The sequence below is a fragment of the Pseudonaja textilis genome, chromosome 2 (genome assembly GCF_049901715.1).
Source record: "Pseudonaja textilis isolate UNSWEBS1 chromosome 2, rPseTex1.2, whole genome shotgun sequence".
Classification (NCBI taxonomy): domain Eukaryota; kingdom Metazoa; phylum Chordata; class Lepidosauria; order Squamata; family Elapidae; genus Pseudonaja; species Pseudonaja textilis.
The window spans coordinates 145163801-145178399 of record NC_141991.1 but is presented as its reverse complement, the minus strand read 5'-3'; the positions used below and the strand labels follow the sequence as shown (position 1 = coordinate 145178399).

Sequence of the window (14599 nt, the reverse complement as noted above, 5' to 3'; positions counted from 1 at the left end):
CTTGCTTTAAAAAAAAAACACCTCCTCCTCAAACCACATGGAAAATCTCAAGCACTTTGGACAGTGCTCCGTCATAATACAGCATACTAGCCGGAAATACCAGTTTATCTGGATTTAATTATTAAGCATCCACAATGCACATTCAGAACATAATAATAAAAATGCCTCTTTCATTTAATTTATAAGGAGCATTTGTGGTCAGCAGAACACAAAGGGAGTAACTGTTTCTGAAAAAATAGCTGCTAAGTAATTTCTGTTTTTTCAAGCAATATAGGTAAAAGCATTATTGTATAGGTATGTTTTTAGTCATTAGTCTATATTATATGTTGATCTCTTATTGTTATGTGACTTTAAACAATCAGTGTCACATTTGTTTGTTCCTTTTTTCTGTAATAGGAGGCTTTTTGTATGGAGAAATAATTCAAATTACAAGGTTCCAACCTTGACAGGGTTCTTGGAAACCCAAAAGAGGGAATCTTATTAAGCATACAATGTGCAATGTAATACAGATAAAGACAACAAAGTGTGTAAGTTCCTAAGCATGCATCAACTTTGACAATTCATTGGATGAATTCACTAACAATTGCTGAATTTGAGAAGTTCGAAAGGGAGGAAATATTTAGGTCAACAAACCCATTCATATGTCAAACTGCCAAAAGATTTATTTACAGTAACATCATGTGATGTTAAACTCTTGAAGCCAATAATCTAAGGTGATGTATATAGTACATTATTCAGTTTACTGCCTCAACGGTAAAAATGTCTTTAAACAAAAAACTAGGTTTCTGTTGCTGGAATAAAGAAGGTAGACTAATTATCTGAACATTGCAGTTTTGGTGCCTGCTTCATATTTCACCTTTTAAAATGAACCTTTCCCCCCTCCTTCCTTCTTGTTACAGGTTGCTATGGGAATCTTATGATAATCTGAGAGGAAGTAAGTCCTGATAATATTGCAGTTATTCATGATGTGCCTGGAGTGAAGAGGAAGGGAAACACTTCATATATCTAAGTGCCAAGGCTTTGCTGTGTCATGGCTACAGACTCTGGCGAATCAGCCAGCACAGAAGAATCAGAGAAACCCGATGGAGTTTCTTTAGAATGTATGAATCCTTCTGTTGATGTTACTTTGACCATGGAGGCCAGGACCAAAGAGGGGCTTAGCACACCTGCTTCTGGGGCAATTGTAGAAAGAAAAAGGTTTTTCCGAAAAAGTGTGGAGATAATGGAGGATGAAAAGGACTTGGAACTTACTCCACGGAATGAGCAAGAACAATTTATCTTGGGTGATCAGAGGATGATCCATCTTTCTGCTAGTACACTTGTAGCTGAGCAAGAAGCCAGAAATGAGCAAAACTCAAAGGCGATTATGGAAGCCACGAAGGAAAGGATGAAGAAGGAGATAGAAGAAGAGGCAGAGATGAAGGCTGTGGCTACATCACCTGGTGGAAGATTTCTGAAATTTGACATTGAGTTGGGAAGAGGAGCTTTCAAAACTGTCTTCAAGGGTCTGGACACAGAAACCTGGGTAGAAGTTGCTTGGTGTGAACTGCAGGTGAGTGTGGATGAGCTCCGTCAGTCAGTGAGCTAATTGTATGCTCTGATTTTAACCACTGAGGGGTATGTAGATTTGCTGAACTTTATGGCTGCCTTGATCATATTATATAAAGTATGTCATGGCTCCTAATGGAATATCTACCAGGTTTTTGTATTATTAGAAAAGTAGGACTTTTTTAAAAAGTTGTTATGGTTGCACATAAGTATGATGGCAATTTCAATAAATACCTAGAAGGCAGACATAATTTGTAATTTGGAGGGTGAAGTCCTGCTCTCTCAACCAGTTCTGTTAGCTATTTCATATCTTCATACTTCTTCTTTCATACACTGGGAAAACCTCCAAAGTGAGCAAATCCTGCCCTCCATCAATGAGAACAAAACCCGAGCTGAATTGTACAGCAACTGAAATCTCAATTATATATACTCAGGAACCTTTGAACAGTTTTATGTGATTTACGAGATTGCAGTTTATTGTAGTTTAAAACACTTTAGAACATCAAATGACTGGATTTATTTTCCATTTTAGGAACTCTCCTGAGTTGAAATTCTTTCATACAAACTTTGATAATGTATTTCTTTTTTCATAAGTTCACAAATCAAATACTTGAAAGAAATAGTTAAATGCAGTTGCTTTTTTTAAAAAAAGTAGACACAGAAAATGAGTTCCAAAATAATTTAAGCATAGGTCTGCAACATGTAAATTCAAGTTTTTCAATAGTATAATGTGCAAATGTGGGTTTCTGATTCACTAGTAGTCCGTTATATAGTGGCTGACTAGAATATGTAACTATGGCTTGTGGGTGGTCTCTTCCTGGCTTCTACCCAATGGAAAAGAGTAGAAGAAATGGCCACAACATGAAAATCTATAATATCTTGCTGGTGTTTTTACCACAATATGAAGTATTGGGTATTGGATTATCCACAATAATCTAAGTAAATGTCGGGCCAATATTGGTTTGCAATTAAGAAAATTAAAAACCAAGAAGCATTTTACATTTGGAAGTTGGTCCTTCTTGTTTTTGCCAGTCAAATTAAGTACTTGGAAGAACAGCTGGTCACATGTTAAAGCTGTATTGGCAGTTTCTATCAAAAGTACAGTATCACTCAGGAAAAGACAAAGTTGGAAAGTGTTAAACTATGGAAGGGGAAAACAACACGAGGCCTCGGTGCTTCTGGTCAGGATTAAGGCAGCAGAATATGGTTAAAGATAAATCTGACCTACATAAGCATGTAACACTTAAACTGAACAAAATATATTGCAGGATCCAATCTGGGTTAGTCACTGGGATCAGAGGTTTCGTTTTCTGAGCTTTAGGACTCATGCTGAAGTCCATCCTCAGGGAACTGAAAGCTTGAAAGACTAAACCTCTGGTCCTGGTGACCTACACAGATTGAATCTTGCTACATTATCCTGGGACAGTATATTTGCATTCATTCATAAAGTATATTGTATTGTACTTGTTGTAGTGATGGGAGAATGCAAGGCTAATAATGCTGAACAAGGGATGTGTGAAGTTTTTTATCAGTAGGGGTTTGGGGATTTTTCTGCCTTCTGCTTTTTCCCCTCTGCCTGTGCTAATCTGTTATCTCTAAAATCCTTTTCAAGCCCTCTGTCCCTGTGGCCATCTTGTAAGTAGCCTACTAAATGTTGGGTTCATGCAAATTGTTACATAGCTATTATCTGAGGACTTGTATAACAAAGAAAGGCGCTTTATTTGGAAAAATACCCTTATTTCTTTAGGCTTTGCACAATTTCCTGATTTTTTTTTTATTTGTTCCACTAGAAAAGGAAAATTGTAAAAGGGTCTTTTAAATCATTCATTTCAGCTTGCCTCCCATTTTTTCTGTTTCAGATAGTATTCCTATGATTTGTAGGAGAACTTGATACAAGGAAAGAAAATGTTCCTGTGTTCTTTTGTCTAGAAAAAAGGTTGCAAGAAGTCATAATAGTTGATGATACAAAAATACTGGTTTTCTTTACACCTTGCTACTCTCCCCATCTGTGCTGGCAAAATGTTATGGAGGATAAAGAGGGAGACAGATTTTTTTTGAATGGTGTAGTATTAGAAAGTGATTAGACATTGTAACGCTTGATAAGTCTGCTGTTAGCTGTAATACTTTAAATAAACCTACAGGTTTAAAGCCAGTTGCTTGGGTTCTCCAGCTTGAGAATTTCTTGGAAGCAACTGACTGACTGTTTCTTCATTTCCTGGCAATATATGTTCATGCTGACTAGGAATGTTGATAGAGGTAGTCACAGTGCATTTGGAAGACCACCACTATTGAAAAATTAATGCAGGGTGATTCTTATGATCTTATAAACAATAAGATTTTTGATTTTTCTCCAAAGCAACTATTACTTTTTAATTTGTATTTTTTATTATTTCTGTTGTTTTGCAATACTAATTACATTTATGATTAAATTTAAATTTCATTCTCCTCTTTAGAGTAGACAATCTTGGTGGATTGCCTACTATTGCTATTAAGAGTTAGCCTTGAGAGCCTCTGTAAACCTCTTAGAGAAGGCTGTAAAGCACTGTGAAGCGGTATATAAGTCCTAATGCTATTGCTATGCTACTTCAGTATAATAAACAGAAAATATAGATGTTTTGGGGAGAGAGGTAATGGATCATTTAAATAAGCTATCTCATTGCTTGTGCTTTATTTCTGTTTTTGTTTTTGTCACAGAAAATTGACTTGAGCAGCTGTGATTAAAAATAAAACAGTATGTACTTGTTTTTCCCTATATACCTATCAGTGGGTGGTGGAGTAACTACCGTATGCTTCATAATTGGTTTAATTTCTTCCACAGCTAATTCAGCCTAACCTTGTCAGAATTTTCCATGCAATGTTTCTAAACATCAGAGCTTATATTATGCTGCTTCATCACTTACAATGCTCATACTTATACTCTTGTCATATTATCAGTTACAGTGCTCATTGATTGAACACCATAATCAATATCCTTAGTTGTACTAAGATGTTAAAGAAGCTATTTAGCAAGACAGTTTATTTGAAGGATCTTATATATGACTTTGAGTTAGAATTTTAGTTTTTGAGTTACTAAAAAGACTTTTTCTGGTAGTAAGCCCCCAGGAATAAATTAAATTGATTTTAGCTGAGTATGCCAGGTGTAATTTTGTCTGTGTATTTTTAACTATTTCATAGTTGTGATATAGGATTTTCAATCTTTAGGAACTGGGAGGCACATTTGGAAAGTTATGGGCACCTTGACAAAGAACACATTTAGAATTATTGGATTTCATTATGTTTGTTTAGAAAAGGGCTGTCAAAAACAACGTTTTATTGTAAATATAATAAGGATAATGCTTCTTTAAAAGATACATTTCTACGTATTAACCCTTACTGTGGCTAAAGGACTGATATTTCAGCATTAGAAAGATAAACATATGACTCAATTTAGTCAATGGATTGAAGATCTGATTGCATTTGTCATATGAGCTGATTGCCTACAGTTGTAGATTTTGTATAACTAGTTCAATGAAATATGGGTCTCTATACAGAACATACTAAAAAAAGATATTCAGGTAGATGTTTAAAATATTTATGCACTTGAATAATATTTGCATTAGCCAAGCATATATAGATTTATTTGCATTTATTGGTATAATCACATATTGTTTCTTGTCAGTTTTTTCCACTTTTTTATTAAAGCACTTTTAATTTTTTACCATTTTCTTTCACAATGTATAATTGTTACTGTTGATTAAAAAATAAATTTTAAATATATATACCATACATTTTTAATTTATATCTTACCATATATATTACATTATATGTAATAATAACTTAATTTAAAAAAATGTTATTAAAGTTTAGAGATACAAAACAAAATATTAATACAAACTAAAAAAATGAGTAAAAAAAAAGTGCAGAGAAAAAGGTTAAAGAAAGAAAAAGAATATAATAAGGAAAAAATGTACAAGGAAATAACATGCTCCTTCATCAGAACAAGTAGAAACAATTCCAGTAATTTATTGTCTTCTCTGGTACTACCACAAAAAAAATCTCTTCTTCCCATATCTCATCTCTAATCTGTAAACTAATTCTTTTTTTTCCCAATTTTTTTTTAATTTTTTAATTTTTACACATCTCTTTCTGTGGGCAACGTGGTTCCAGATTATAACACTTGTACATAATCATACTTTCATTTTCACCAATCTTATATGATGTCATCTCATCTCATTATCCATTTTACTCATCTTTAAATAAATTTCCATTTCATATTTCAATTCATTAATTCAGTATCAATATCATTTCATATATAGATTCTCAGATCTTTATTCCCTATTATTTCTATTTTCAGCTTACCACCTATTTTATTTAACATTACACATCATTATTATCCTTAATTTTCCCTAAGCCAATTATGTAATAAACAATCTAAAAAAAATAAAAATAAAAACCAATATACACTGCCCCCCAAAATAAAGAGAACACAAAAATAAGACATCCTAGATCTGAATGAATGAAATATTCTTATTAAATACTTTGTTCATTTCATAGTTGAATGTGCTGACAACAAAATCACACAAAAATTATCAATGGAAATCAAATTTAGCAACCCATGGAGATCTGGATTTGGAGTTACACTCAAATTTAAAGTGGAAAAAAACACTACAGGCTGATCCAACTTTGATGTAATGTCCTTAAAACAAGTAAAAATGAGGCTCAGTAGTGTTTTTGGCCTCCACGTGCCTGTATGACCTCCCTACAATGCCTGGGCATGCTCCTCCCACACCTGGACTAAAGCATCCCCCAACTCCTGGACAGTCTGTGGTACAATGTGGCGTCGGTGGATGGAGCGAGACATGATGTTCCGGATGTGCTCTATTGAATTCAGATCTGGGGAATGGGTGGGCCAGTCCATAGCATCAATGCCTTCATCTTGCAGGAACTGCTGACACATTCCAGCCACATGAGGTCTAGTGTTGTCTTGCATTAGGAGGAACCCAGGGCCAACCACACCAGCATATGGACTCACAAGGGGTCTGAGGATCTCATCTCGGTACCTAATGGCAGTCAGGCTACCTCTGGCGAGCAAATGGAGGGCTGTGCGGCCCCCTAAAGAAATGCCACACCACACCATTACTGACCCACTGCCAAACCAGTCATGCTAGAGGATGTTGCAGGCAGCAGAACGTTCTCCACGGCATCTCCAGACCCTGTCACATGTGCTCAGTGTGAACCTGTTTTCATCTGTGAAGAGCACAGGGTGCCAGTGGCAAATTTGCTAATCTTGGTGTTCTCTGGTAAATGCCAAACGTCCTGCATGGTGTTGGGCTGTAAGCACAACCCTCACCTGTGGACATGGGGCCCTCATACCACCCACATGGAGTCTGTTTCTGACCGTTTGAGCAGCCACATGTGTTGTAATGACGAGGCAGTCGAGTTGTTTGATCATGAACAACTGAATCATGATGATCTTTATTGGAGTCTATTGGAGTCTAGTCTTTCATTTATACACATTTTTAGTTATCCTCCATCACTGGTTAACTTTGGTTACTGCTTAACTTTCGTTACTGTTTAGCACAGTAATCCATACAATTAATTATCTCTAGTTAAAGTCTAACATATGTTTACTTCTTCTCTCTAATCCTCCTTCAGATTAGTGACTTTGTTTACCTGAGTTGTATTTGTTTGGAAACATTCTTTATCTGAGGTTTGCCATCCAAGATTGGAACATTCCTGCAATTACAACTCTACATATCCTCGTTTTTTTATTTTAAATGGAGGATTCAAAGATTTATGAATGTATCGCAATTGTAGAGGATTAAGAGAGGGGGAAGCAGGACAAAACAATGTGAATAAATTTGGAATACATTGAATAAAACAACAGGTTGCAATTAGTACAATAATAATAATTAAAGCATAAAAGAAAAACTGTCTGAGCCAAGACCAATCAGGGAGCTAATTGGTTAGCCACTCAAAAGATGAGTAATGAGCATGGATATTATTTTGAATGTATGATTGTAAATTGGCAAGCTCATCCTCAATAGTTTTATTCAAAGAATGAAAATGCACAGCACATCCACGGTGTCCGACTAACATACAGAACCCGCCCTGACGGGCTAAAAGATAGTCTATGGCAAAACGCTGCTGTAAGACATCTTGATTTAAGTCTTCTATTTCATGAATAAAATCATGCAAATCATGAATAATAGCAGCAATAGCATTGATGGATTTTTCAAGTCTGCAGGTGAGACCAAGAATAGATCGTCTGTTATCTTGAGCAGTTATGCCAGGATAAGAGCCTAGAGTAAGGACTCCTGTAACGACCCCTGTCAATGCACGGCCAAATGTAGAACCAGAAGACAATTGTGTGTCAATAATGACTTCATCATTACCTGTAGGCCCCAAAGAGGAACGCCACTGTCGAGTTGATGGGAGCGTACCTATTTGAACAGGTAGAGTAAAATAACCTATAGTTGCACATTGATAATTCTGAGGATGAACATTAGTAGCATATTTATCAAAAAAGAACCACATATTAGGATCCTTAAGCTGCCAACCAGCGCATATCGATCCTGTATTAGATTGATCAGAGGCATTAAAAATAGGAAAATCGTCAGGATACATATCAGGAGCTATATTAATTCCATGCAAAGAAGAATTAAAGGTACCTGACAACCAATAGTAGTCAGAACAATAACTATAATTCCCTAGCTTTTTTAATATGTGCTGAGCAGCATCATAATCAGACCAATTATGAAGCCAAGTGTGTTTAGCGTGACAACAGAAACACAAACCCCTTGTAAACGCCAACGGACAGAATTCAATTGCATAGGGGTTGTAGAAAATAGCCAGGAGTGTGAAATAGATTGTAGTTGTGAGACAATAAATGTAGAAGACATGATCAAGTTAGGGGTAAAAGAAATTTGACCATATGCTATTGGGGGCTCATAGTATAAAGTAATATTTGTGCCATGGGTCATAAACATGTATTGGGCATGAAGAACCCATGAATTAGGGTTAAGATGAACCACAGAAGTGTCATTTTGAGCAGAAACACCATTAACCTATAGTTAAAAATACAAAAAAATCCAAAGTAAAATGGTAACAGAGTTAGCAGTAATAATAGCAAAAACAGCAGCAACAAGATTTTCAGGAGTCTGAGGTAATGAGGCCTGTTGCAGTTGTTGTTGAGCTTGATATGTAGTTGATATGTAGCTTGATATGTAGCTTCAAGTGATGGGTTGCGGGCGCGTCAACCTTGGAAGACGGACTTCTGTGTTCAGATGAAGATTGAAATCCGGAATCGGGCTGTGAAGGCCCTGATGCCATGCCATGATACGGATGAACACAGTGCGCTGGAACCCACACTGCTTGTCGAGTAGAACAGGGGTGTCCAACCTTTCACCTTCCCTGGGCCACATTAGAAGATGAAAATTTGGTTTGGGCCGCACATAAAATAAAATAACAGTAACGATATCTGATCATCCCAAAAAACCATAGAAAACATAGTTAACATATTAAATTTATTTGGAAATGAAGTTAGCGAGATGTTTTTATTATTTATTATTTATTAAAAATTATTTATTTTTATCACATTTTTTTATCACGTTTTTTTTATCACGGTTTATTTTCCAGCCAAATTTTGCAGGGGGAAGCTCGCCCACCTCGCACCTACCTCTCCTCCTGCAAATGGCCTGGCTGGATGAGGCAGGACTGGAAGGCAGAAGCAGCGGCGGGGCTGGGGAAGAAGCGGCAGCGGGGGCAGAAGTGGCAGCGGGGGCAGAAACGGCGGCGGGGGCGGCGGGGGCAGCGGTGGCGGGGGTAGAAGCAGCAGGGGCAGAAGCGGTGGCAGGGGCAGAAGTGGCAGCGGGGGCAGAAGCGGCGGCGGGGCAGAAGCGGCAGCAGAAGCGGTGGTGGCGGGGGGGCAGAAGCGGCAGCAGAAGTGGCGGTGGCGGCGGGGGCAGAAGCGGTGGCGGGGCGGCGGCAGCAACAGCAGGAGGTGGTGCTCTGATGGCACCCGCCTTTTCTGTTGCTGCTTGGCCTGGTGCTCGCCTCGCCCCGCCCCGCACCTGCCTCTCCTCCTCCTTGCTGGCTCTGGCACGAAGGTTGGGGTGGGCACTGGGCCGCATTACGAGGTGACCTGGGCCGCATGCGGCCCCTGGGCCGCGGGTTGGACAAGCCTGGAGTAGAAGGATCTTCCACGGCGGTGTAACCGTGACCCCAGGTGATCAACCGTGTAGGGCCTTTCCAGGTTGGATCTGGAGCTTGGCGATACTTTACCAAAGGCCTTGCTAAAGATTCAGTAGTTCGAAAATGCAAATTAACAGGTGAGTCTGCAAGAGAAACTAAAAAGGTTAAATAATTCCAAGTATATAATGCTACAGCAATGAGATTTTGAATCTTTCGCAGATGGTAAGGGCCAGACTCAGTTTGTAATTGTTTCTGAAGCAATGCCTTAAAAGTACTATGAGCTCGCTCAACTATAGCTTGACCCTGAGAGTTGTGAGGAATTCCGTGCACTAAAGTAATATTCCATTTCTGACAAAAGGTTTGAAATTGCTTAATAATATAAGCAGAGCCATTGTCAGTTTTAAACTGAGAAGGCCGACCCATTACAGCAAAAGAGGATAGGCAATGAGAAATAACATCTGAAGTACATTCATGTTTTGAAGGTGTAACCCAAAGGAAGAGTGAATGAGTGTCGATAGACGTATGAAGATAACAGTATGGCTTAAAGGTTGAAAACTGAGTTACATCCATTTGCCAAATTTGATTAGCTTGGGTTCCTTGTGGGTTGACACTGGAAAGGGAACTGCCAGTTGCTGACAATCTGGATAAGCACGGACAATATCTCGGGCTTGAGATAATGAAATTTTAAATTGCTTTGCAAGCAATTTGGCATTTTGATGAAAATAAGAATGACTGGCAACAGGATCAGCAAACAAAGACGCAACATCCTTTAAGGATTCGTCTGCCTTCCGATTTCCTTCAGTCAAGGCATTAGTAAAGGGAGTATGACTTCGAATGTGTTCCTCATACAAAGAATACAAGCAAGTTTCCAAACTATTCTTTAAAGATAAAAACAAGGATAACAAATTCTTATCCAAAGAGAGAGCACAATAAGAAAAGGGAAGAGATTGCATAGCTAAATACACATATTGAGTATCAACGATCAAGTTAATAGGTTGGTCATTGAACAATCGTAAAGCCAAAATCACAGCAGCCAGCCACTCCCCTTGTAGGTGATCCATCAGTAAAGACTGTAAGAGCTTTAGAAATAGGATTTCACACAAAAATGGAAGAAAAGGCCGGATTTAAAGTACTAGTAACCACTATTCTAGGATCCTTGGGTAAAGAATACAAGAAGTTTCCCACATATTGAGAAAAGGCTATCTGATATGATTCTGAAGTCATCATCAAATGCTCATGTTCAACTTTTGTACAAGTGAAAGCTATGCTAATGAGATCCTGTCCTGTAAGATGTAAGGCTCATTTACGACCTTTAATAATCAAATCCTCTAATGCTGATTGATAAGGATAAATGTTTCTAGGCGGAGTAGCTGACAAATTAATCCATTCATGAATGTTGACCGCTTACGTGGACGCCTTAGAATAAAGACATCCTGTGGGTAAGGGTGTAGTGGGAAGAATAGCTAAGCAAAGTCCTATTGTTAAGGATGTTATCCTGTCCACATATCAATGCTTAAACTTATTCAATATTTCTTGAAGGCATGTTCTTTGAGGATCAGTTAATACAACTAGATCTCCTGGTGATTGTGCTCCCTTCAAAGACTGAAATAAGGGCAACATATCACCAGTTGTAATGTAGAAGAATGGGCATGCCCAGTTAATAATGCCAAGTAATTTTTGCCATTGTACTAATGTATATGATTTCTGTACTTGTAATTCAGGAAGAATTGGAATGGAGAAATTGTGCAACATTCTATGTCCTAAGTAGGTATAAGGTTCTACCTTTTGAATTTTGTCTGAGGCTATATACAATCCCTGTTGTGCCACAATATCCGTTAACTCTTTTAACAACTTAGATTCATCAAAATCCGGGGCTGCTATCAATATATCAGCCATATAATGATAGACTAAATGGGAAGGAAATTTATTCCGAAAGGGTTGAAGGGCATTATCCATGAAATATTGACAAAGTGTAGGGGAATTAAGCATTCCCTGAGGCAACACTTGCCAATGATATCGTTTTATGGGCATGCTATTATTAAAAACTGGGGCAGTAAATGCAAATTTTTCTTGTCTTGAGGCTGCAAAGGTATAGTAAAAAAGCAGTCTTTAAGATCAACTACTAATAATTTATAAAAATTAGAAATTAAGTTAGGATTTGGTAGACTACATTGTAAAGGACCCATGGGTTGGATACATTTATTAATTTCTCTTAAATCCTGCAGGTGATGCCATTTCCCATTTTTCTTTTTTATAACAAAAACAGGAGTATTCCAAGGACTAGTAGAAGGTTCTATAGGACCAGCAGCCAATTGTTCTTGAACCAATTGTTGTAAAGCAGCGAGTTTTTCCCTTGATAATGGCCATTGTTCCACCCAAACCGGTATAGAACCGAGCCATTTAAAAGGAAGAGCCATCATCAAGAATCAAATGGGCATTAAGAGGAGAAAGGATATCATGGCCCCAAATATTAGTATGAATATCTAGAATGTATGGTTGTAGAATAAAGGACTTTACCAGCAGATGTTGTAACATTAATTTCTTGAACACTCTACCAAGCAGCTGTAGAACCTCCTATTCCCCACAATGAAGAAACTGTTGTTTTTGGCCACTGTACTGGCCAGTAACATCGGCTCCAGTATTGTTTATTAAGGAAGAGCATTAACAAAGGACGAAAGGAGTTCAGCTGATGAAGTAAGCCTACAGATAAAGAAGTTGATCCAAATCTTGCACCCCCACGATTACCTATACCAGGAGATGGCTTTTCATATGGAAGAAGAAGCAATTGAGCAACAGAAGAATTACAAGGAGGAACTTGAGGAAGATACACCCAAATCTGAATCATGAGGATACCAGTGTAATCTGAATCTATTACCCCAGGTACAACAAAATAGCCCTTTTTGTGTGCAGAAGAACAAGGCAAAATTAAGCCAACTAATCCTGAACGAAGAGGGCCTTTAAATTGAGATGGAACTATTTTAACTTCCATGGGAAATTTAAACTCAATTTCCTCTTGAGTGATTAAATCGATCCCAGCGCTACCGGCTGTGGCTGGGGACAAGTGAGAGAGACTGCTGGAGGAGTCAGAGTGATGGGAAAGGCACGCTTTGGATTCTGGGTGGGTGCCACACCCATTGGCAAATTTCCCGACCGAAACCAACATTGATTGGCCCAATGAAATCCCTTTTTACAAATAGGGCACTTCTTAAAAGGACGATTCTGAGGCATAGAAGGTGTAGAATGACAGTCCTTCTGAAAGTGGCCAGGCTTCTTACACTTAAAACAGTTACCAATTGGTCGCTGTCCTTTCTGAATAGCAGCTGCTAACATATGCATTTTATAAGTTTGTGATCCAATATCCTGGCAGATTCGCAGCCTATCTGCCAGAGTGTAATGAGCAGTAGCCTTTAACGGCTGTAAAGCTCTTTTACAATTTGCATTAGCATTTTCAATAGCTAACTGGCGAAGAAGTTCACCAGCAGCTTCCTGATGATCAAACTGCTGTCTAATTGGTTTGGATAGACGCTCAACAAAGTCAGCATAAGGCTTATGGGCATTCTGCCGAATATTTGAAAAATTTGCTGTAGGTTCTCCAGCTTGGGGTACCTTACGAAAGGCACATTCAGAAACAATAGTTAACGTATCTGGAGGAAGAACAACTTGAGTAGGAATTGTACCAAACGGTCCAGAACCAAATAGCTGCTCAACTGTATATTCTCCTTCCCCTCCTAAAGCAGCAGCTTGATCATGTCTTATATATTCACACTCCCAAACCACATATTGCATGGATGTTAAAATCATGCGAAATATTTGCTTCCAATCTTCAGGGATCATTGTATAACCATTTTTAATTCCTTCTACAAGTCCTCTTGTAAAATTACCACTAATCCCATAGTTTGTAACTGCCTTTTTTAAACTCTCTTAAGATCTGATAAGGCAGACCCTCCCATTCTGCTACTTGCAGTCCAAGCTGTGGCCCCTTGCTAATCTTGGTGTTCTCTGGTAAATGCCAAACGTCCTGCATGGTGTTGGGCTGTAAGCACAACCCTCACCTGTGGACATGGGGCCCTCATACCACCCACATGGAGTCTGTTTCTGACCGTTTGAGCAGCCACATGTGTTGTAATGACGAGGCAGTCGAGTTGTTTGATCATGAACAACTGAATCATGATGATCTTTATTGGAGTCTATTGGAGTCTAGTCTTTCATTTATACACATTTTTAGTTATCCTCCATCACTGGTTAACTTTGGTTACTGCTTAACTTTCGTTACTGTTTAGCACAGTAATCCATACAATTAATTATCTCTAGTTAAAGTCTAACATATGTTTACTTCTTCTCTCTAATCCTCCTTTAGATTAGTGACTTTGTTTACCTGAGTTGTATTTGCTTGGAAACATTCTTTATCTGAGGTTTGCCATCCGAGATTGGAACATTCCTGCAATTACAGCTCTACAAGCATACACATTTGTGGCCCGCTGTAGGTCATTTTGCAGGGCTCTAGCAGTGCTCCTCCTGTCCCTCCTTGCACAAAGGCAGAGGTAGCGGTCCTGATGCTGGGTTGTTGCCCTCCTATGGCCTCCTCCACGTCTCCTGATGTACTGGCCTGTCTCCTGGTGGCGCCTCTATGCTCTGGACACTACGCTGACAGACACAGCAAACCTTCTTGCCACAGCTTGCATTGATGTGCCATCCTGGATGAGCTGCACTACCTGAGCCACTTGTGGCTGTATAGACTCCATCTCATGCTACCACTAGAGTGAAAGCACTGCCAGCATTCAAAAGTGACCAAACCATCAGCCAGAAAGCATAGGAACTGAAAAGTGGTCTGTGGTCACCACCTGCAGAACCACTCCTTTATTGGGAATGTCTTGCTACC

General features: G+C 38.6%; 1 protein-coding gene across 3 annotated transcripts in view; it reads left to right on the top strand.

Annotated features, from left to right (window-relative positions):
* Nucleotides 1-719: 719 nt before the first annotated feature.
* WNK3 (WNK lysine deficient protein kinase 3) overlaps nt 720-14599 on the top strand; it is a 105401-nt gene continuing 91521 nt past the window's right edge. For all 3 annotated transcript variants that reach the window (XM_087925729.1, XM_087925728.1, XM_087925730.1), the window contains exons 1-2: nt 720-805; nt 900-1552. In XM_087925729.1, the coding sequence (XP_087781855.1) occupies nt 1031-1552 (522 nt within the window). In that variant the 5' untranslated portion in view covers nt 720-805; nt 900-1030. The remainder of the gene's footprint in view (nt 806-899; nt 1553-14599) is intronic.